This window comes from Pteropus vampyrus, unplaced genomic scaffold, assembly GCF_000151845.1.
Source record: "Pteropus vampyrus isolate Shadow unplaced genomic scaffold, Pvam_2.0 Scaffold151, whole genome shotgun sequence".
NCBI lineage: Eukaryota > Metazoa > Chordata > Mammalia > Chiroptera > Pteropodidae > Pteropus > Pteropus vampyrus.
In genome coordinates this window covers 1,243,505-1,268,207 of record NW_011888932.1, presented here as the reverse complement: position 1 = coordinate 1,268,207, position 24,703 = coordinate 1,243,505, and the positions used below count along the sequence as shown (strand labels likewise).

Genomic DNA, 24,703 nt, shown 5'->3' with positions numbered 1-24,703 from the left:
AGAGTTTGGAATTATCAGAAATGTTCTTAGTCTCTTCAGGCTGCTGTAACAAAATACCATATGCTGGGTTGCTTATAAACAACAGAAATTTATTTTTAATAGTTCTGGAGGCTGGGTCGTCCAAGATCGTGGTACTAGCAGATCTGGTGTCTGGTGACGGCTCTCTTCCAGGTTATACAGACTTCTTGTTGTGTCCTTGTATGGTAGAAGGGCAAGCAAACCCCCTGGAGCCTTTTTTATAAAAGCTCTAATCTCTGTCATAAGGGCTCTGACCTCGTGACCCAATCACCTTCCAAAGGCATCCTCACCTCCGAATATCATTACCTTGACCATTAGCATTTTAACATAAGAATTTCGGGGAGATGCAAATATTTAGACCATAGCAGATAGTGAATATAATATAAATAAGTTAAAATTCTTAAGCTTTGAGTGTCTGCTTTTCTTTTGTGTCTGTCCGAGTCCCTTTCTTTGATCATTTATCCACATGTGTTATGGAAATCTCAAAGCTGCAAGGTACTCTACTGTTAGTTACGGCTTTTTATCTACAATTGTATAATGTGTTCTCTCCCTTTATCTTGCTGTGTTCTAAGGAAGCCTTATTTTTGATGTTTTCCTGATTCTTATTGTTTAAACCATCTTGTCATTGTCATGTTTCTTCCCAGAAGTCTCTCTGGAATTTTATATTTGAACATTGTATATATTCTTTGTAAATTTAATTCTAACCTTGCTGTATCCTCTCCTTTAATTTGTAAAATGTAAATTAATAAACTGTTTGCTTTAGTGGTAGTAATAAAGTTTCAAAGACGAACATCTAAGAATTTCAGAAAGTTAGCATTTAATATGTCCTTGGACTTCTGCTTTCATTTATGTATCATCTTGTCTATTTAGATGTAATATATAGTTTCTGTATATGTATTGCTACTAAAACAAATGTGTAGTTTTTCTTAAATTTTTATTTTCATTAAATAATACTTTTGTAAATATTTGATATTCAAGTAAACCACTTTATTGACATCGAGTTGTTTTGTTTCTAATGAGTGATTTCATCCAGAGTCTCACTGAAGAGTTAAATTATTTTCTGCATCAAAATTTTTCAAAAATTTTGGGAAATTATATGAAACATTAGAAAAAAAATAAGTACCTTTATCCTAAATTAATATATTGAAATTCTTTGAACATTTTGAATGTTGCTTTACATGAAGCAGCCCTTAATGCAAGCCCACATAGCACCACCTACTGTCTATGCCATTCAGAACAAAACAATGTGTTTCCTGTGTTTGCTGTATCTCTGAAAGTTAAATATTTCTGCTTTTAGTGGCATTCTCATACTGTAATAGTGTGAAAAAATGTGTATCAGCATGGTCAACAAAATGTAGGGTAAAACAAAACATTTTTATATTAGTAAAATATTGTCTTATTATAATTTTTCATTCAGGCAAATATTAAAAAGTAGTTACAAGATTTTTTAATTCTATGCATCTTTAACTCTGTTTTGAATTGTAGAGCTATTGCTTTTTTAAAAAGATAAATATAATTTCTTATAATGTTTTATATTAGGTCAAGAGCGGAGATTGAACATGAAGCACTGATTGATGGAAATCTGGCTACTGAAGCAAACCTCATCATCTTGGATACATTAGAGATTGTTGTCCAGGTAAGAACACAAAGAAGGGGAATTTAAAGTATAGATTTGGTAACTTGGGGTAAGGGAGAAAGTTTTACTAAGTCATATAATTACATTTAAATATCAGTACTTCCTAAAAGTTCTATCTTTGCTTCTCATTTAAATACTATCCAACTTTTTCCACCCTTTTCTTCTCTTATCGAAATCCTGGTAACCACCTCTTTCTTGAAGTACTCCTGGATCTTATATTATCATTTTCTTTAAAAAAAAAAAAAGATCTGTAAAAAAATTTACATCATTTCTTCAATTTAAAAATTTAATTAATTAATTTAAAAATATATATTTTTTATACATAGTCTGTCTCCCTAACCAAATTTCAGGTACATCTCTATTTTATTTATCTTTGAATTGCAGACAGTTTCTGTAACAGAATCCAAAGAGAGCATCCTTGGTGGGGTGCTAAAAGTGCTACTCCATAGCATGGCCTGTAACCAAAGTGCAGTTTATCTACAACACTGTTTTGCTACACAAAGAGCTCTGGTTTCAAAGGTAGGTTAATTTTGTACCTGCAGGCTTGTCAGACTTTATTAACATTGTCTAAGAGCATTTGACATGTGCCTTGGCTAATATATTTATAGTTAAAATTTTAATAATAACCCGAGACCCCTGATTCTTGTTTGCCTCTCTTCTACTGCTTGCCTTTTGGAATTCTTATTCACATCACCTTTAACCAGTTCCTGGCTTAAAAATAGTAGTTTTGATGTGGAGAAGGACTTGAAATTAATAGCTAATTTTGAATTGGGGGCTTTTCTTGTTTTTTCTTCATCCTGTTCTGTCTACTCCTTATTGACTTGATTTATCAAGAATTCACTGTGTAAGTAGTTCAGTCCATTGAAATTAACATATCCTATGGTGAATGGAAAAGAAGGAAAATGTGTTCAATTACTTTAAATATTTATTTCCTATGTTTGTTTTCCCCAGAAGTATTCTTAGATCTTGATGATAGTTATTTTATCTTAGTCATCTGATAAGATGGAATACAGAGATATTGATTAAACTTAACCAGTGAAAATAACTTATACACTATTTTGTAATAATAAAAACACATAAAGAATTATTACATGTTAGTTACTATACTGTTTTATGCACATTATCTAATCTAAGATAGTCATACAATCCCATGTAGACAATATTATTAGGCTCATCTTATGAATGAGAAAACTGGTCCAAGGTCACACTATTACTAGCTAGCAAGTGGCATAATCAGTATTCAAACCCAGTGTCTGGCTCTGGTCCACGTTATCAACCATTGGCAAATACTGTCCCTTAATCATTCTTTTAATTCTTGGGCTATACCAACAAATCTCTAGTTTAGGCTATCTTAACATATCTCTGGAACTTTTAGTTCATAAAGTCGGTGTTGGTGTTGCTTTTTACAGTTCCCAGAACTCCTGTTTGAAGAAGAGACAGAGCAGTGTGCTGATCTATGCCTTCGGCTTCTCCGACACTGTAGCAGTAGCATCAGTACAATACGGTCACACGCTAGTGCCTCCCTTTACCTACTGATGAGGCAGAACTTTGAAATTGGGAATGTAAGTGTTTTGTCTCTGGATTTTATCTCTGGATTCATAAGGGAATGTAACTTCTGCAGCTATTAAATGGGTTTTGGGGGATCATGGAATTATTTTGCATATTTTGAGTCTAATCCTAGACTGACTTGGATTTTATGGATAACATAAAAATCCAAATCTCTAATTTGCTTCCTATACTAAAAATAACACATATAGTAGTACATACTTAGAATATAAGTGTATGTTGAGCTATTGTAAATTTTAATTATCATTAATTAAAATGAAAGTAATAATAAAGAACATTAAAGGTTTAAATACCTTGGATTGGTACCTTATACGCCAGTCCTTGAGGAATTGCATGTTTTTATTTAACTTTTTTATTTGATAATATATTCATGTGTTGTATTTTTCCTAGCTTTTTGAGTCAAATGTTTAATTCACATATTTTTTACTCATGTAAGTATTTAAGAATTAAATTTTAGAATTTTTCTGTGAGCACTGCTTTTGGTATCTCATTGATTCTGAGATGTAGTATTTTCAGTATTCTCATCTGTACATATTTTATAATTTCAGTTTGTATTTTCTTTTTAACCCAAAGAGTTGACAGTTCTTTTAGTTTTAAAGTTTTTATGTTAATTTTTAGTTTCATTGCAGTGTAATCATACAATGTTATGTCTCTTTTGTATTGTGGAGGTGTGTATTTGCGTGTCCAAATAATGTTTTTATAAATGTTACACAAGCATTTACAAATTATTTTTAGAGTATTGAGTTAAAGAAATATACCTTATTAACTACATTATTTTGTTTTTCTATATCCTTGTTTATTTTTAATCCATTTAGTGGACTGACAGAAGTGATTTAAAGCATACACATTGTCTGTTTCTCCTTTAGCTCTTATTTGGTGAATTGATATTTATAACTATTTGGTATATTGATATTTATAACCATTGCATCTTCTTATGAATTATTATTTCCTTTAGAATTGAAAAGGGCCTGAATTCCTGACTTGGTTTCATTTAAAACTTTTACTTTTATTTTTCGGCCTAAATTCTACCTCATGTGGTATTAAAATACCTCTACTTTCTTTTTAATTTGAACTTATTTCAGTTACCTTTGTCCTTTTATTTTTACTTTTTCGAATCACTTTATTTTAGATGTGCCTCTCATATACAACATAGAGTTGAGTTTTACTATGTAATACAGTCTCTAAATTGAATTAATTCTTTTCCTATTTGCTATTATAACAGACATGTCCTGGGGTTCTCTCCTTTTTTAAAAATTGTTTTGGTTGTTTTCATCTTGCACCATCTGGTCAGTTCACCTTATACTTTGGGTATAGTGTTTATCATATTTAGGAAAGCTTATATTGCTGCAATGATTACCTTTATAACCATGTTATATCTTCAGTCCTCTATTTCTTTAGATCATGCATTCTCAGTGGAGGCAATATTGCCTTCAAGCGAGTGACAGTTGTTTCTTAGGGAAAGAAGAAACAAATGTTAACTGTCAGTGTCACAGTGGTTTGTAGCCTTCCAAAGTTCAGCACCACCACCAGCACCTTACTCTTTACTACAGTTGACCCTTGAACAACGTGGCTTAGGGGCACCGAATCCACATTTACAAATCCACGTATAACTTTTGGTTCCCCAAAACTTAACTACTACTAGCCTTACTGATAACATAAACAGTTGATTAACACATATTTTGAATGTTATATGTATTATAGACTGTATTCTTACAATAAGTAAGCTAGAGAAAAGAAAATGTTATTAGGATAACCATAAGGAAGAGAAAATACCTTTGCGGTATTTCCTGAAAACAATCTGTGTGTAAGAGAACCTGTGTAGTTCAAACCCATGTTGTTCAAGGGTCAACTGTATTTATTTCTCTCATTGGGTTTTATTTGGTATTACATGAGCAGCACTGACATTAAGTTCATGGAAGATAAAGAAAACATATGCACGACTGGTGCTACAAAACTATGGAGAATATATAGCTGTGATTTGGGGGACTTCAAATCAATTGTTTGATCTCAAAGTCACATGGCAAGGTGTGGTCTATGTGAGCCTGTTGGCTTCCGTTGGCTTCCTTGTGGTGGTTGTTCATGTCTGACTCTCAGTGCTTTTGTGTGTGACTTAGGCTTTGAAAATTAAAAAAAAAAAAAACTTTATTATTTAATTCAACAAAAGTTATTCAACTTGTCATTATTTATGTCAAGTGCCGAAAAAGAAAAATGTCAATATCTGAATGACTATCAAGCAGCTTAATATTATCCTGTAGTTGTTTATTTAAGGAAGATCTTGGGAATAATATTTCCCAAGTTCTTGATTATTCTAAGTTGTCTGTAATTCTAAGACAGCAAGGATGGTTAAGTTTTTGCTTTAGACTTTAAATAATTAAAAGGGTGAGAAAGATCAGCAAAACTTACCAGATGGAACACTTAATATAAGAGAAAAAAAGGTATTGAATACCATTTTCTTTTGGCTTTAAATATTGTTGTAGAGATATATGAGGATAGCCTGATATTTTCTTTCCTTTTAGATAATGTTTTCCCTCCCAGCTACTTGAGTGATTTTTTCTTTATATTTAAAATGAAATACCTTTTCTAGACTATGTCATGGTGTTAGCAGATTTTTGTTAATTTTCTCAGGCACATGATGTCTACTTTTATTTCTTTCAGAAAATTTTCTATATTTGTTTTTTTCCAGAGTTTGGAGTTTTTCTGCTGAGTACCAATTATACATATGTTGAATCTGTTTTTGCTTTACTTTTTATCTGTCATTGTCTCTTTCTCTTTTTAACACATTTTAAATTTCCATTCATTTTGTTTGCTTTTCTTATTTCTTTCCCCTATATTCCTTACGTGCTTTTCACAACATCTTTCTCTTTTACCAATTTTATCTTTTTCTTTTCTACTTCTTTTTCAGGTAGTGTTAGCTCACATGTAAACTTCTATTTCATATCATCACTTTGCAATTCTTGTTATCCTTCCTTGAATTCTTGTATTTCTGCTTTGTTTTCCTTCCTAAAATTAATGGCTTCATAAATTTTTTATAATTTAAGGTAAAATATTTCATTAGAATTTACACCTGTTTCACAACAGCATTTTTATAATAAGTATTCTTTATCTGGTGAGTTTCATTGATCTTCTTTACCTTTTTATTAACATAGAATGAGTCGGATTATCATGGCCCAGATATATGTAGGAAGTTCCTTTGGAATGTGTTTCTCGTGGAACTTTGCTATTATGCACAGCTCTCACCTAACTTTCTGAAGTTTCTGATCAATCCCTTTTTGTCCAGTCCTCCCAGATTTTTAGCTCATTTTTTTTCAAGACAGAGAGTTTTATCACTTCAAAATAAGTCTCCTATTTAAAAGAAGCATTTTTCCCTTTACTTCTGAAATCTATACCCTAGGATTCCTCACTGTTTGCTTTCCCTTCCTTGCTTTCTATTGACTTCCTATCTTAGCTTGTCTTAGCAGCCCTTATGCATTTTTCTAATGTATGGGCTTTATCAGTCTCTTCATTTTGCTGAAAATAGAGTTTATGGATTTTTTCCTATTCATCTTTTCTTTTTGTATGAAATCCAGGAGAAGTGGGAAATTGCTCTCTCACACTATTCTATTTTTACTTGAAGCCACGTCTTTTTTCTTAATCCAGAACAGAAGAATCCAGTTGTTTTATTGATCTTGCTTAGTTTTAAAATCAGGTTCCTAAAATTTGACCACACTCGAATCTTTCTTGATACATTTTTCCATTATTTTAGGAAAGCTTTATATAATAGGATAAAAATAGCTAATTTATCATCCTAGTGTCAGATAGTACCTCTAAAAAGGAATAAGTATTCCTTGATTTATTCCTTGACTTATTCCTTGATTTATATAGTTCAACAGATATTAGAACAAAGTATTGAATTGTATACTAGATACTTTAGTAGGCATTGGGCAAATAAATAGGCAGTCTTTTTTCAGGTAGCTTAGCATCTAGTGGGAGAGGAGATGAACAGGTAATGCTTATCTGATAATAGTACCTACATCAGATGGTTTTGTGAGGATTATATAAATTAATATTAATTAAAATATTTATAACAGTTCCTGGCACTAAGCAAATGCTGAATAAGTGTTTGCTGTTGTTAATATAACGAGAGGTTAGCACAGGACAGTGTATAAGCAGAGAAAAATAGCTTATGCACTCAGGGATGGGTTTTTAGAAAGAAAAAATGTTCGAACTAAGGATGAAGAAATGCCTAATCATATGAATAAGTAGGTGAATAGAGCTTTGTGCATAATTAGAAAGTCATGGAGATGAGAGAAGGACACAGGCAAACAGAGAAAGATACTTTTTTAGCACTTCTTGGTGGCTATGGCTGGAAGAGAGAGTGGTAAGAGATAAAGTTGTAATTAAAAAGGCCTATACTAAACTATTATAGGGCAGGTACTTGTTTTGTTTATTAGTATACGTTCAGTTCCCACCATATAGTTTGACACATTACTGAGTCAATGAGTCAATACTTGAATTTTATCGTCAACACTATGGGCAGCCATTGGAGTATTTTAAGGAAAGGAGTGATATGTTTAGATTTGCATTTTATAAAAATTTTCCTAATGCTAGATGGAAGATAGACTTTAGGGGTAAGAAAAAGGCAGAATGTTCAATTAGTAATTTATTACAGTAATCCAAGTAAGAAATGGTAAGGGTATAAACTAAAGTGATAACATTGGGAATGGAGGAAGAACAGATTGAAACAGATTGAAACAGATTAAGGTATGATATGTATAGGATTAATGGTATGACTAATGAGAGAGGAGAATGTCCCAGGTTTTTGTCTTGAATGACTACAAGAATAATAGCACTATTTATTTAATCAATAGGAAAAACAAGTATTATAGAAATGTTAAAATTGAGGGTACCCATGAGACATTCAGGTGGAGCCAGCTAGTAAAATATAATGGCCTGGAGTTCTGGAGAGAAGTATGAGCTGAAGACATCGACATGTATCTATACTAGTCTAAGACATGGATGAGGTTATTTAGAGTATGACTAGTGAAAAGATTTTGACAGAATCTTCAGGAATACTGACTGGTATTTAAGAAGGACAACTGAGGAATAAAGGAGACAGAAAAGGAGTGGATAAAAAATAGGAAAATTAGAATAAAATGGTACCTCTGAAGATAAGGCAGGAAATTTTCAAGGAAAAGTAATTAATACATTTAAATATGCAGAGATGTCAAGTGGAGTACTGACCAAAAAACAATCTTGGATTTGGCAATTACTGTGTTATTACCAATAACCTTAGTGGTTTCTTAGTGGTGAATGATGGAACAGAAATCAATTTACATTAAAAAAGGGAAAATGTAAACTCATAGGCATCACCCAAAGATTCTACCTATAAGTTACTTTATGCATAATGTCTGTTAAATTAGGACCTAATGAAATGGGCTGGAGTTTAAAGACTTCATCTATCACTTAAGAATTTTGTGATGTTGGTCAAGCTTTATAACCTCATCTATAAAAATGGTGTTATTATTAATAACATATACTTCTTAATTAGTCAATGTAAAGTCCTATGCACAACTTCTAATTTGATTATAACACATGGCTTTTTTTTAACCCTGTTTTATAGCATATTGTTCACAGCAAGATTCCGTTTTATGTCCTTTTTAAAATAAGATTTCAACATGCATATTTCATTACTTTTTAAAAACTATTTTGCTTAGAGTGGTATTTTTTCACTAAACTTTCCTTTAGCAAGTAAAAAAAAAATACTTTTTTCTTTAAGCTTTCTGTTATTAAACGCTGACACAACAATTTCTCTGTTGCAGAACTTTGCCAGGGTGAAAATGCAAGTAACCATGTCACTATCTTCCTTGGTGGGCACATCTCAGAATTTTAATGAAGAATTCTTAAGACGGTCTCTAAAGACTATATTGACATATGCTGAAGAAGATCTGGAATTGAGGGAAACAACCTTTCCTGATCAGGTCAGAAATGCTGCTTTCTAGATCATTAATTGAAATAGGTTTGTAAATAGGCACTTTCCAATTGTTAAATCAGACTTTGTTTTTTACTGGAGGAACCTTGTTTTTCTTTTAATCCAACAAATCATATGCCATAGATTGGGCTGAATTTTTTTTGTTTCAATAGGCCACCTTTCCTTCTTGGAATGTTTAATTAAAAATGTTTAATTCTGTGAATTTATAACAAAAAGAGCAAGTAGACTTAGGCAGTATAGACAAACAAAAAGCTGTATGATAAAACGTTATTCTCACTTGTTATTGCAAGAGTAATTTTCTTAAAAATTTGTTTCTACAAACTACCTTTTGAGAAAATCAGAAACATAGGAGAGAATTTCTTCGTGTTCTTTTCCTATATCCATTATATCCCTATATTTTATTTCTACCTATAGTTCTTGTTTCTAGATGAGAGACCTGAAAAAAACAGTCTGCTGAGGAATTCGTATAAAGTTTACTATCCTTAATCCACCATACCCCAGCCTATTCATACTTTTCAGAACTCTGTCAATATCATATTATTTGTTTTGAAGTTATTTATTCAAATGCTCATCTGAAATGTCTTCCAAAATAATTTAGTGATTGTGAATGAATGGCAGTTGAAGAATGTTTTTCATATAATTCTCTGCTGCAGGTCCAAGATTTGGTTTTCAATCTCCATATGATCCTTTCTGATACTGTTAAAATGAAGGAACACCAGGAGGATCCTGAAATGTTGATCGATCTAATGTACAGGTAGCATTTGTTTGATTCACTTATACCTTGTATAATGGGTTTAAGTTAGTAAGACACAGAAAACATTGGATTAAAAGATAAACATGCAGATATTAAGTCATCTTTTAATGGTTGATTGAAAAGCCAAAATGCACTTTTTTAAGGCTGCTTTTTCAGATCCCCATGCCACTTCTTCTTTTAAGAACTATGCATAGTTGTTCAGTATATGTATTGGTTATCGAAAAGAAGAAAAAATTTTAAAATAACCATAACACATTTAATTCCTTGGCATCCTGGGCCCTAGACTTCATAGGAAGGCTCAAGACTCATATTTTAATGTAAAAATCAATCCTTTAGGAAGAAAATATAGTGTATTATTTTATCATAACATTAATTTTCCTGACTTTAAATATGGTTATGCCTGTAGGATAATATTTTTTAGGAGCACATTTTGAGAATTTTAAAATTCGTATTGTATATTGAAAGGTGTAAGTAAAATTTGAAACTTTTTCCTTGCCATATAACCCTCTCTTCACAGTTCTGGAGTTCTTTAAAGTCACATATAAAATAAAGATGATGCACTGATACCATCTTTTATAAATCTTCCCTTTTTTCTTGAATGTAAAACTTCTTTATGTTCCCATACTGAACACACAAATTCTCATAGTTTTTACCTTACCAATTATTTTCTTAATGGCTAGATTTTTAATATGGCATGTCTTTTTTTAGTTACCCCTCCCCTCCAAGAAAATTAATATTACCCATTCCATAGCGCCACAGCTATTTCTCTACGCATACTCAAAGACATCTTCATACCACTCGAAAACTTGTTTTAATAGGTTATGTTAGATAACAGAAATTTTTGTAGATAAAACACTAAACAAACAGTCTAAACTCCCTTTCAGTTTGAGAAGTAAATGCTAATTGAGAAGAATTTCTGTTCTAATTAGAATTGCCAAGGGCTACCAGACCTCTCCAGACCTGCGGTTGACCTGGTTGCAGAACATGGCTGGCAAACACTCAGAACGCAGCAACCATGCCGAAGCTGCGCAGTGCCTGGTCCACTCGGCAGCACTTGTTGCTGAATATTTGAGCATGCTAGAGGACCGGAAGTATCTTCCTGTGGGTTGTGTAACGTTTCAGGTAGGAATCTGCCAGATTTTCATTAAATCAAGGTATGTCCTTTTTTGGTTTTAACTTTTCTCACTGGTGTTTAGATTCATTCATCTTGTAAGAAAGCATAGAGACTGAAGGTGTACTTCATAAGATGAATTAACATTTCACTATCACTGTCATTAATACATTTTGAAAGAGTACTTCTTGTTAATTCTCTTTCCACATTTTCTTACTTCTGAATTATTGGTGGTATATAAATTTATTGTTTGCTTATGCTGCTATAGACTCAAAATATTGAGAATTAGAATTCATTAGAGACTCTTAATTGGCTTTTATTTAACACACCAAATAAACCAACATTCTCAATTCCCTGTATAAAATATGCCAATACCATGACTCAGAGATGATACTTTACTGTAGGGTTACACACCTCTGAGTCACTAGTTGAATGCTTTTCTTGCCTTGAATCAATCATACTTCGCTTTTCTTCAAAAACCGTTAATGCCAGGTTTGGGAAATTTCAAAATTTCATTAAATATTATGTCCTCTAATGAGATCTGAATGCAAAAAGAAAGTGAGTTATTGTTTCTCAGAAAACTAAGTCGTATGATTTGCAAAGACTTGATAAAAGTGAGTCTCCCAAATGATTACTGTTTAATTAATATGGTCCAGTCAAAGACAAAAGATTGTAGGAAAAGCTCCTAGAAATGTAGCCTAAAGTTGATAATCTTTCTAAGTTCAAATCTTACTCTACTTAAACTTTAAAGAAATAAAAACTGGAAATCTTAAATGATAGTTGTGTTGTGGGTATTTAGTCAAGAGAGATTATGTGGAACCCTGATCTGGAGACCCATACAAAAAGAAAAGACCTTAGACCTACTTTAGAAAAATCGACAAATGAATGTATAACTACCGTAAATGTTTAGGTTAAAATAAAATATTTAAGGTTTGTATGCATCATTTCTTTATTTAGAGATAATGGCTCGTCTCAATCTCATGGTATAAAAGGGCTTTTATTATACCTGTTTTTTCATTAACTTAGTGTATGTTAGACAAGTCAAAGAGACCATTTTTGTCCTATGTCATAACACTATTTTCCTTAGCCCATGATTCAAGAAGATTTTTTTTCTCACAACTTTTTATTAATGGAAAAGTTATCTAGCAATGATGTTTTATTTTCATCTTCAAAATACAAAATTTTAGATTTGTCTTTTGTCTGCGCATTGATGACCCTTTTTTTTTAACTTAAGCTGATAATTATATTTCATTTTCAATTACTTCTTCATATACATCTTTCATGCCAAGAAATTAATTCCATTTTATAAACCTTTTCAATCTTTCCCCCTAGAATATTTCATCTAATGTTTTAGAAGAGTCTGCAGTCTCAGACGACGTGGTATCTCCAGATGAAGAAGGTATCTGCTCTGGAAAGTACTTTACTGAGTCAGGACTTGTGGGATTACTGGAACAAGCAGCTGCTTCTTTCTCTATGGTAGATGACTCTTGTTCATTCTCTTTCCACAGTTACATACTTCTGAATTATTAGTGATATGTATATTATTTTCTCTGTCTATGAACCTGCTTTTTTCTTTATGATTGTTTTCTCTAAGTACCTTAAGAACTATATAGGAACAAATTTTCTTTCTAGATTCATCATTGCTTACTCCTTTTTGTCTTAATAATCTATCACTTCCCCTAGTGTTTTTCACTTGCTTTTTTATGAACCAACTCTTAATCTACAACACATTTTTTATTGGTTTACAAAACTTTTACCACCAAACAGTTCTAAAATGTTAAAATTTTATTTAAAAAAAAAACAACAACAATACAAAATAAAAAGCATCTGGATGATTTAAGTTCCTGTTTGGGAAGACTGATGAGGCTCTAGATAGAGAACTTGTCTGTTGAATGAAAGGAAGAATCTTCTTTTGAGTGTGTTGGCCATTGCCCTGGTTCTCAGGAAAATTATGGCAACTCATCCCATTGGTTACATGGTGAGCCCTATTAGGTAGGTGTTAGGGGCCAGGAGCTTACTTATCAGGGGCTTCATGAACCACAACCTAGATTCCTTGTCTGACCTGCCCTGCTATGCTAAACCCAGTCCTCGTCCCTCTCCATCAATGTGTGAAGAATTGAAGCAGTCACTTGGATCTGAGATGGGATGTTTATTGTAGAAGGGAAAGATAGCCAGCCAAATCCCTGCTTACTTTCTTGAACCATGGTGATAGGGTCACCTACTTTCTGTGACATTTCTGCTGAGTGTTCAGTGTCCCAGCATCAAGGTTTAGAAGACAGTGAGGTTCATGTCAGCATAAGAGGGAAGCTTGAGGTAATATGTAATGCTGCCCTCATTCCCTACTGAACTACTTTTAGGAATTGGTTATTTCTTTTCTTGGCCTTAACCCTACCCTGCAATCTTTTGGTTAAGGACTTAGATTTAGAAGTCATACAGCCAGAATTCAAATCCTGGCTCTGCTACCTTAGTCGTTAAATCACTTCAGGTGCAAATTATTCAACCTATCAGTGTCCCACTTTTCTTATCCATTAAATGCGTCTAATAATAGTACCTACTTCATAGGAATGTTGTCAGAATTAAATGAGTTAATAATGTATGTAAAGTGTTTATCATAGTATCTGGTTCCAGGTAAGTACTAGTATGTTTGGCATTATTATCCTCTTCATCATTATTGGCACTTAAAACCAACTCATTTAAATATAATGATTCTGAGACTAAGAATGTTAGGTGTTGGATCATATAAAAATTTCTTGTCTTTGAGGACCTCAAATGTCTTGATTTCTTTCCCTGGATCTCTGCAAGTCGAGTTTCAATTTAAGTGATCTGAAGTAGCAGGGGAAAAGTTTCTTTTGCTGTTAATGGAATATTTTAATAAATATACGTTCTGTGTGCTTCTGTGTGTGTGTGTTTGTAATTTTAATAATTCACAGTGGTGAATTTATATTGTGGTATGGTGGCCTATATTACAGAATTTCTTTTGCAATAGCATGTAATTATGAATTTCATCCTTTTTCAATTAATCTGCTTAATCTTAATTAAAATAATTACTGGAGCATTTTAGTTACACTAAATATATCTCACTATTACAGCTACCTGATTGCTTAAATAAGCTCCTGTGAACTGACTAGAAAATATAAGAACTATATGTATATTTCCTTGAGAAAATATGTTTGCTGATTTGTGAGGCAGTGGGAACTCAGTGGTTGCTGGAAAATATCTCTCTCTTCCCTCACTACAACCACCAAACTATGATTAATAAGGGTGAGAGAATGGAATAGCAATATAAACACATTTCGTCTTTTATGCTGAGTATAACCAGAGCAACCCTTGGCCAACCCCTGGCCCACTAGCATCTAGTGGAATAAAATCTGGTGGTTCAGAGCCTTATCATGTTTTGTTAAAGATGAGTGATTTTCCACAGAAGATTTCCGATAAGATTTTCTGTGCCAGTTTAATGTTTTGAAAAAGTAAGTAATTTTAGTTTTCTAGGCAGCCACAGGTTGTCTGATATCTTGTGTATCTGCGACCAGTGTAATAATTGGACTTCTCTTATTCCTCTGCTAGGAATTAGTTTCTGCTGAAGTTTATATGCATATATAAGTACATGCACACATTTACCTTAATGAAGTAATTTACTGGGTAAACAGAAGCAGAATGTCCAATTCAAATTATATAGAATAAAAGTATGCATTATGAATGTTAACATAACAGTGTATATGTTAAATGCACATACATACATACATGTATATGCATCCATCTAGAGGAAACAATGCATTGTGCAAAATTCCTTTATTAAGCTTTATTATAATTAAAAATGAGTATCATTTGTTTTTATGTCCTGTTGTAAAAGCTTCAGTGGTGTTGTCTTAGTAGAAATATTGTGAATTCATAAATTGTAAATATTTACTTTCTTATTTATGTTAAAGAAAGCAATATCTTATAACATTATTCTTATAGGCTGGTATGTATGAAGCAGTTAATGAGGTTTACAAAGTACTTATTCCTATTCATGAAGCTAATCGGGATGCAAAGAAACTATCCACGATTCATGGTAAACTTCAAGAAGCATTCAGCAAAATTGTTCATCAGGTAACGATCACAATTTCTAACTTCAGTATAAACAGAGAAAATTGTCTAAAAGCATTAGTGTTGCTTTGTACCTATGTCAAACTAGATCCCATGAAATGACCATTTTAATCAGGTTACATATGAACAGTGTCAAAATGATGGTTCAGGGCCAAAGCTAGGCTCATTAATAAAAAATGAATTTACCTAAAGTAGATTATGATTATCATAAACTTCCTACATAGCTTTTCTTTTTTCCTTCACTTTTTTTGAATTATTACTAACTGCCAAAATTTTTTAAATTGTGAGTTATTTTCTGTTATACAGTATGAGTTATAATTATAAATCCAATTTTTAAATTGATTTCTATTCCTTTGCTGCCAAAAAGTTTTCTATTCAAATTAATTTTTAATTAAACGATGTGAAAGTTTAATAAAGTCCTAATATTTTTAGTGATTTCAACTAGACTTAATTGTTTTTCCTAGATGTTACTATTCACTAATCCTTTGACATATTTTGAATATGAAAATAATGAATAAAATTGTTATGTTTATTTGATTATAATATAGTATGACTTCAGTACTGGTTTATAGTTCATGGGATCCACATATTATCACCAAAATTAAAATCAAAATAAACTTAGTTTTAAAATGAAGTAAACTACTACCAACTGATGTCCTTGAAACTAAATTTTTGGCTCCATTGAAATTCTGTGAAATATCCTGTTGAGCCTTTTCCTTCTCCACTTTTCTGTTCCCTTTCCTGTACTGCCTGCGCTATTATCTGCTACTGCCATCATCTAAAAAGGAAGTGGAGTATTAAAAATCTAGTTTTGTGTTCAGTACTAGTCCTATTTCATTGTCCATGGGCTTGACCTCCTCTTTCTTGCCATGGACTAAGCTGTTCTAGATGAATTGATATAATCTGAAAACTCTTTATCAGTCTTAAAATAGGGCTGCTATACTGTTAAGCCAGAATGTTATTGTCAGCTACTAAAATATTGAAGTTGCAAAGATTTACTAGGATTCATGATCATAACAAGTGAGTCTTTCTTACAATCAGTTATACATACATACACTGTCAAAGGAACCTCATCCCAGCTTCTAGAGCTGTAAATTGCAAATTATACATGTCAGGTCTGGACCACCTAGAGCTAGTAGATTCCAAGAAACTTTTATCCATTTATATAAAGACAATTGAGCAAAGTGGCAATTTCTATCCCAATTTACCCTGGGTAGCTCAGTTTATTTAGAAATCTAATTTAGACACACAAATGGGGAAAAAAAAGCAGTTGCCTTTCTTTCTCTAAGATTTGTACTTTCACTTTTAAAGTTTTAAAAGGTGAAATCTTAGCTACTAGGTTTTGAACAAGCTGTTTATAAAATTATCTGCAATCTTAAGTGAAAAAATATGGTATTTTAAAATATCTTAGTGTCTTCTATTCATGGAGAAGGATTTATGGTATATGGTACCTTTACACTACTGAACTTCCTTTGGCCTTTTTTTGTTTTTTTTTAAACAGTTTTTTTTATGACTTGCCCTTTTTTACTTTTTATTATACAGAGTACTGGCTGGGAGGTAGGTAATGTTTTAGTTAGTTAAAGGCACTAATAGATTGATTTGATCAGATTTCTTATGCCAATGCTTTGCCCACATGTGCTAGCTGTGGGCATTCTGTTGCTATCTGCTGTCAACTGAATTCATTAACCAAAGAAATTTGTTAAAGTACTGTAAGCTATTTTAAAAATTTTATTATTAAGAGGTTATAGGCAGTGCATGGAAATCCACATATTACACTAATGAGATTCTTTGGTAAATGATCCACTTTGTCATCACTTTAGTTTGTTTTTATCCTTTGGAGCATTTTCTTTCATCGACTTTTACACACAGATTTCTTTTTAACCATATTGTTTCACCTCATTTTACAGAGGTCGATTTATGTGTTATTGCTCAGAGGTATAAATAGAAAATACTGTATTTCATCTGATCTAAGATGCCATCAACTGTAAGACATCCCATTATTTTACATGCCTTTAAGAAAGAAAAAAGAAACCTGTGTATTAAGCTACAACATCCTATCAGTTGAAAGATGCCAACTGCAAAGATATTAAAATGTGAGCAAAAAAATATGCATCTTAGAATTGATGAAAGAATGTGTTAATTTGATCTTGAGTCACTTCACTTTGAGTATAAGCACTACTGAGGAAAGAAATTTACTTTTGTCGTTTAAATTTTGTTCTGGGTATGGATAAAGAGGTTGAGAGAACCGTAAATTTAATTTGACCTCATTCTGATAGTGTTTGATAATTGATGTTTAATGAAGACTACAAGTGCTTCCTTTTATGTTCTAAGTTGTTGGGCTCACGAAAAGTTATATAAAAATCAAATCTTACCTGAAAAATTCCAGGAAGAAATTGATTGCCATTGTTTTAAATTTCACTTTAAAGGAAGGAATCATATAAAATGTACCCTACTTTATTTTGATGAGGTAAAGCAAGGTATTAATAAATCAGATTTATTTAAAGCTAGGTGTATTTTATAAATTGTCTGCTTTGCCTTTCACTTGGTAATCAGGTTTATGTTGACTAAGCGGTTTAGACTTTCTCTGTTTGGTTTTGCGACCCAAATAGAAAATCTTAAGAATAAATGTTACTACTCCATTTTCTTTCATTTTTGAATTGGTTCCCTCCTTTTGCTTTTGTGCTTTTATATGTACCTTAATTCTCCAGATTACATGTGTATGACCTTATTAATATTTAGTATAGAATCCCTCATCTGTGGCTCAATTAAGACATATATAAAGAGACTTGCCATGGTTATCTGTGAGTGATAAAGTTCCTTATGAATTTCCTAACATGAAATGGAATTAGCTGAAAAGTAGGCATAAAAGAAGATGTATTGAAACCTCTGAGCAGTTTATTACTAGTCTGCTTGATGCTAAATCGACCCCTGAAAGGTATAATTTTCACTGGTTATGACATTAATATCATTCTGTCATCATGTTTATTGCATGGTAAAAGTCGCACAGGCTTTATTTTCTTGTTTATATTCTTGTCACTACTTTTCACTGGGCCTTTAGCTTTGTAGCTTCTAAAATTGTTGCACGCTTATTTTTTGCCTTTTCCTTGTAAAACTTAAGTGGATGCTTGCATTTTAAAAATGTGTTTGCTACCATTTGCTGCTTATTTGTTTTGAAATTTCCCTAATTAAAATGCTTTCTGTTTTCTCTTCTCTCTTGCCCCTGGTTGCTGACCCTACTCCCTACTTTTACTATTGTCTATTGTGGTAAGTTCCTATCTTGTGAATATTTTTCTTTTTGACTCAGAAAACTTCAGTAATTTCATTTTTTCTAAGAACTATGTTTCCTAGCTAATTTCCTTATATTCTCAAAGTTTAACTCTCACTGGGTTGAAATTCAGGAATGATAATTTAAACATTGTAGAAAGACTCTTTGAATTGATAAATCATCACTCTTTGACTTACAGGAAATGCCTTCTGTGCTTATATATTAGCCATAGTTATATTTTTCATTATGCTCCTTGATTTGGCACAAATTATTTGAGTTGGCAAAGCTTTTTTGGGATGCATGTGTGCGTTTGTGTATATATGTAAAAGATAACTCTAAAAATTGATACTTAGCAATTTGGTAAAGTATTAACTATGCGAAGTAACAAATCATGAGCCCTTCATGAATCTTAGTGGCTCTCTTGTGCCTGATTCAGTACTTTAATGGCTGTTTAGTGTTCACCTTTATTTTCCCGAGTCCATTTTATTAAATAATAGGAGATAAAGTATGCTTTAATCATTTCTTGTGATTGCATTTTAAAATATCTTTAGAAAAAAAGAGAAATGTTGAATATCTGTATGGAAATTTGTATAATCATCTCACTTTGTGTGTGTATATTTTCATTTTAAAAAGATACATTTATCAATTTACCAAATAGTGATCCATTTGTATTCAGAAGTAGACAATTTGTATCCACAGTAAAGGACAGTGTTATAATATAGAGGAAGACAAAACAGAGAAGGAAGTACCAAGCAATTGACTCAAGGAATGTCTCAAAAATTCTCAAGGAAAACATCAGAGAAGTGGAAGATGGTATATATACTTATGTCCTAGAGTTTGTATACCAGTATATAGAGTATGGAGATTACATAGCTTGATTAAGAACTTGGACTAAGGTGTCAAATATATTGGGCTTTAGCTCCCATACACCACAGTATGGTTCACACACTGTGACCTTGGGCAAGTTACTTTTCTTCATATATGCAGTATAGGGGGAAAATAATGGTACCTAACTCAGAGTTGTGATGAGATTGATATAATGCATGTAAAGTGGATAGCTAGTGTCTGGCACATATTAAGTATTCAAAAAATGATGGAGATTATTATTGTTATTATTACTGTTATCTAAAATCTTAGTACAATTTGGTTAATAATATCTAAGAAGTGTTACGTCCCCATATTGAGATCTATGATTAAATAAACTAATAAAAGCATATGTGTTCTTTAAGAGGAATAGATCTAATAGAAAGGAAGAGAATTACCAGTATGTGAAATACTGCTATGCCTATATGCAGATCAGTTAACTTGAAGGAAGCATAGTGGAAAATAATTGGGTGAGGATAAAAGAAGTTATAAAAGTGGTGTCATTGTGGAAATATACAACTAGCCTAACAGAATGTTTCTTATGAAATACAGATAAAAAGAACTGGAACAGATTTAAGATATACTTGTCATAAGAGATTTCAACCATTAGACATATGGATAGATGAGTAGGTGGATTTCCTTGTCTAGGACATAGTTTCATTATCCATAAGATTGTGGACTTAATAAGTAGAACCGCTAAGGAAGAACAAGTTGAAGTATGGGAATAACGGGAAGTTCGAAAAGAGTTCCTAACAGTAAGAGAAAGCGATGTTAGAAAACATAGGCTAGATGATAGGAAATGGGTTTTAAAAAAAATATGCCAAGGAAAAACAAATATCCTGTGGTCCAAAACTCTGAGGAAAAATAAAGATGATGTTTTTTCCTGAAGATGAAGCTATGTAATTATGCTTTCATGAACCTGAGAGCGTCAGTGATTTGACACTAGAGGACTCCAGTTGAAAATAAATTTACTCAGACTCTTAACTTTCCTCTGCTGCTCCTTCCTCCACCTTCGTACACACACATTCATTTTCAATTCTAGTAACTCCATATAGTTACCTCTTTGATCTTATCACCTCCATTTTCCCGCTTACTCTCTTTAGCCACACTGGCCACCTTCCTATTATCCAAACACTGGAGAGGCTCCTGCCCTGAGACCCGTGCACCGTCTCTTCTCTCTGCCTGCACTTTCTCCAAAGATCCACATGAATAACTCTCACATCTCCTTTACATCTTTGCTCAGATGTCACCTTGATGAGACCTATCCTGACCACTTCCTCTGTCTCTTTTGTTCACTGATTTCTCACATGTCTAGAACAGTTTGCTGACACATAGTAAGCACTCAAATATGCGATTGGGTAAATAAGTAGTTTTCCTTACATACATTCTGTTTCATAACTTTGCATCCTCCTTTCGTTTCCCTTTCTCTTTTTGTACTGCAATGTCCTTTCCTTTCCTCTTACGTCCACTGTTCATTCGTTGAGTCTGTATGCCACCTCTTTTGTGACCTGGTTCCAACAGGGTTAATATTTCTTGATACCACTTTTTAATTATAGCACATGACCCTTTGTATTGCAATTATTTGAATACCTTTTTTACTCTTGAACCAAATCTTATTTTTATTTTTCTATTACTGATGAAGAGTGCCTAACACATCGTAAGCACTCAATTTTTTTTCTTGAACTGAATGTTAGTGTGAGAAAGTAAATAAAGAGTTTTAAATAGCTGCTTAGTAGTTCAGTTTTAAGCTGTGTTAATAAAATCCAAGTCCAGATCCAGGGAAGCAGTGAGGCCACTGATCCCTTCACTGATCAGATCATATCAGCAGTATGATGTCTATTTCTGAAATACCACATTTAAGATGGCATTGAAAACCTAATAAAATGCAAACTGAATAGTAATTACTGTCATAATGAAGATGATTGAGAACTGGAAAGTTTAGCTAAAGGAAACATCTTAATAGCTGTCTTCAAATATTTAAAAGGCCACAATATTGAAGGTTTGGAATAGTGTTTTAAATTGGAAACCTCTGAGAGGAGTACAGCCAGAATAACAATATTTTAATATCTGTGTTCTTAAAAAGAGGAACACATATGTATGTATGTATGTATGTATGTGTTTGCTGTTTTGGAAAACTAATCACGAATTACTAATTTTTTTCAAATATCTTTATTTTCTACAAAGTGCTTTAATTCCTTAATTATGTCAAAATTTGCTATTATTATATTGTTCCATTGTCATATCAATGGTTTTAATTATAATTTTGATTGAATTCATTTACTCTCTCTTGAAAGATTTCCTTTGTTATAGAGATCAGTTAATTTTTATGTCTGTTAAATTTTCAAATTTAACTTGTGAAAACATTTTAATTAGAAATCTTAAGTTTCATTAGTGCCAGAGACATTTTTTAAAAAGAAACTTTACTTCTTCTGGATAAAAATATGGGGATGTTTTTAGTCACTGTGTTTTGTTGTTTGTATTATAAAACCAGTAAATTAAGAATCAGCATTTCCCATTTTGCTTAATTGTCTGTGAAATTTGAGACTTATTTTACATGCCCTTTTGCCTTTTCAATTAGAACTCAATATAGGAAAAATAAATAGAAGACAAATTAAGCTTAAAGAGAATTCAGTGATATTTAAATACTTAACACATGTCTGTGTATGTAGGAGCCACCACAAAATCCTTCTGAAATATTTTTGTATCTAAAGTGAAAGAATTGCATAGAAAGTTTTTAACTTTTATCTTTATTAAAGGAATTCACTTTCAAATGCACTGTGTAAGAGTGACCTTAATATACTTCATACTTGAAATGAATGTGTGGTTAATGTATGCAGTAGGTGGTTTGGGACTATAGATTAACCAACTCATCTCAAGTGTTTCTTCTTTTTATCTTTTATTCTTATATTTTTCCCCTTTCTGTTCCATATTTAGTTACTCTTGCACATATCAATATTTTATTGGCACAAGGATACTGATTGTAAACTTTTGGGTTAGTGCTTCTCAATATTGATAGCCTTAACTATCTGATCATCTTCTCTCTGCCAGGTGCTCTACTTGGCTCCTAATTTGTATGATCTCATTTAATATCTGTAAAGAGATTATATAAAGGCTAATGCTAATTAAAAATGTTAGTGTTTTTAAATTTAACTTTATTTAGCAAGCTCTAATTTCAGGATAATTAAGACACAGTTCATGTTATACCAAGCATCTTTTCTTGCAATAAGGAAAACAAGTGAATTTATTTCAAATGTATGGACCAATGTGAAGTAGTTACTTGGTACAAACCTTGAAAAACGTATACCATATGTGATTTAGTCACTTGGTAAAAGTCCAATGACATGTTATTTGTTAGAAATAATGAAAAAAGATTATTTACTTTGTGTTTACCTTCATTGAGAAATAATAAAATATTGTAATTTTGAAAATTTTTATGGTTTCGGGAATTACATTCTAAGGTTATCTATATATAATGTGAAAAATGAAAAGACTTTATATTAAAGTTTCTTTATTTTCCTAAATCTAGGATGGTAAGCGGATGTTTGGCACCTATTTTCGTGTTGGTTTTTATGGAACCAAGTTCGGGGATTTGGATGAACAGGAATTTGTTTACAAGGAGCCTGCAATAACTAAACTTGCAGAGATATCTCACAGATTGGAGGTGAATGCTGTGGTGAATCATAAAATGTCGTCTTTAATTTATGGTGATGAATAGACTTTCAGATCCAGATCTAATCACTTAATAAGCCAAATCCTAACAAATTAGCTATTCATTTAGAGTGGAAGGATTTTTGATAAGTAAAACAATACTGAATAATCTCTTTCAAATCTTTTATGGCAATAGTAAAATAATATTGGCTTTTTTTTCTTTTGAGGTTCTATTTTCACATATTTTAGAAACCCTATGCCCTTCAGAATTACCGTGATTTATGGAGAAATTATAGTATTGTACACATTTTGTAGGAAAAGGCATAAAGAATTGAGTAGCAACTAATGATGGAACTAGAACCCCAAGAAATTTCTGACTCAGAGCTTTATCGCTTTGGTTTAACTGATTCCCAGTGAGATATCCTTAGAATTTAAAAGCTTGAAATCATACCATAGAATCCCTTAACCTAGTTAACTGTTCCACATACAAATATTTTTTTTTGGTGCAGGGATACTGATTGTAAATTTTTGCTCTAGTGCTTCTGGATAGTCTTAATTTCTACCATAAATGATTATTTTTCATATTTATAAGGCTAAGCAATTTTTTTTTTTTTTTTTTTTTTCTATAGTTATTCTTTCCAACCTTTCTCTATTCTTATCACTCAAAGTGTGGTTCAGGGACCAGAAGCATTGGCATCACCTGAGAGATTGCTTGAAATATAGAATATCAGGGATATGGTTCCACAGTGTAGTGGTTAGCACGTCTGCTTTACGCACAGAAGGTCCTGGATTCGCGCCTCAGCAGAGTCACAGTCCATGGTCTACAGCCATACCACCCTGAACAAGCCTGATGTCTGATCTCGGAAGCTAAGCAGGATTGGGCCTGGTTAGTACTTGATGGGAGAACACCTAGGAAGACCAGGTGCTGTAGGCATTTAAAAAAAAAAAAAAATTACAGAATCTCAGGCCCTATTTAGACCTTCTGAATCAAAATCTACTTTAAACAAATCTCCAGGTGATTTGTATTCATATAAGAGTTTGAGAAGCTTGTTCTAGGCTTGTTTTTAAAATTCTCCACTTTTATATTCTGATTGGTGACTTTTTGGGGCTCAACTTCCATAAATTGGCTTAAGTTTTTCAAGAGGCTAGGTAAGTCTTGGGAAATATTGAGACAGGATTTCCCAAACTTAATCAAAAAATTATCTTTTAAGGAAGAGTAGGGTTTCATCTTTGAAGATTCAGATGAAATTTTTCCTTCGAAATAGCTCTATTCATTGCCCATGTTTGCTACTTGGTGTCACATGGAAAAAGTCACTACATTCTTGACCCAGGGTTACTTTTTCAAAATCTAAACCTATATAATACTTCAATAGGTCAGTGCTTTTATTTGAAAATTCTGGAACATTACATTAAATCATTCACAAAAATGAATGCTCATTCATTGACTCATGTCTGCAAGAAATCAGGCCACATCGAACTCAATAAAAGAGCCTCTACATCTAAAATACTGTTTCCTTTGTCTCTCTCTGCTTTCTGTTCTCTTTGTTTTTCTTGAGGCCCTCTTGTGGAATCCTGTCTTTTTATTGAAGAAAATCTTTTTTTTCTATTTTATGTTATTTAAATGACTAGATAGGGATAATGTTGAATAAATATGGTCTGAGACCATGCTAATTTGTAGGCTAAATATAATTTTTGTGAACCTAAGTAATTATTATTTTGTAATTATTGACATAGTTGTACAAGAACTTACTAAATGGCCTAATTTTGCTCAGGAGTATCTTTCAGAG

At 32.3% G+C, this 24,703-nt stretch overlaps 1 protein-coding gene and 1 pseudogene across 8 annotated transcripts in view; both read left to right on the top strand.

The window, feature by feature from the left end:
* DOCK7 (dedicator of cytokinesis 7) overlaps nt 1-24,703 on the top strand; it is a 173,644-nt gene that overhangs the window by 136,914 nt on the left and 12,027 nt on the right. For 4 of the 8 annotated variants that reach the window (XM_023536213.1, XM_011369542.2, XM_023536215.1 and 1 more), the window contains 10 exons: nt 1,558-1,654; nt 2,039-2,173; nt 3,064-3,216; nt 9,019-9,177; nt 9,842-9,942; nt 10,872-11,064; nt 12,386-12,529; nt 15,011-15,142; nt 16,682-16,696; nt 22,804-22,938. In XM_023536213.1, coding sequence (XP_023391981.1) covers nt 1,558-1,654; nt 2,039-2,173; nt 3,064-3,216; nt 9,019-9,177; nt 9,842-9,942; nt 10,872-11,064; nt 12,386-12,529; nt 15,011-15,142; nt 16,682-16,696; nt 22,804-22,938 — 1,264 coding nt within the window. Of the gene's footprint in view, nt 1-1,557; nt 1,655-2,038; nt 2,174-3,063; nt 3,217-9,018; nt 9,178-9,841; nt 9,943-10,871; nt 11,065-12,385; nt 12,530-15,010; nt 15,143-16,681; nt 16,697-22,794; nt 22,939-24,703 lie in introns of all 8 variants that reach the window. The other 4 variants (XM_023536214.1, XM_011369543.2, XM_023536216.1 and 1 more) reach the window with 1 other exon arrangement.
* Nucleotides 23,736-23,850, top strand: LOC111745324 (annotated as a pseudogene).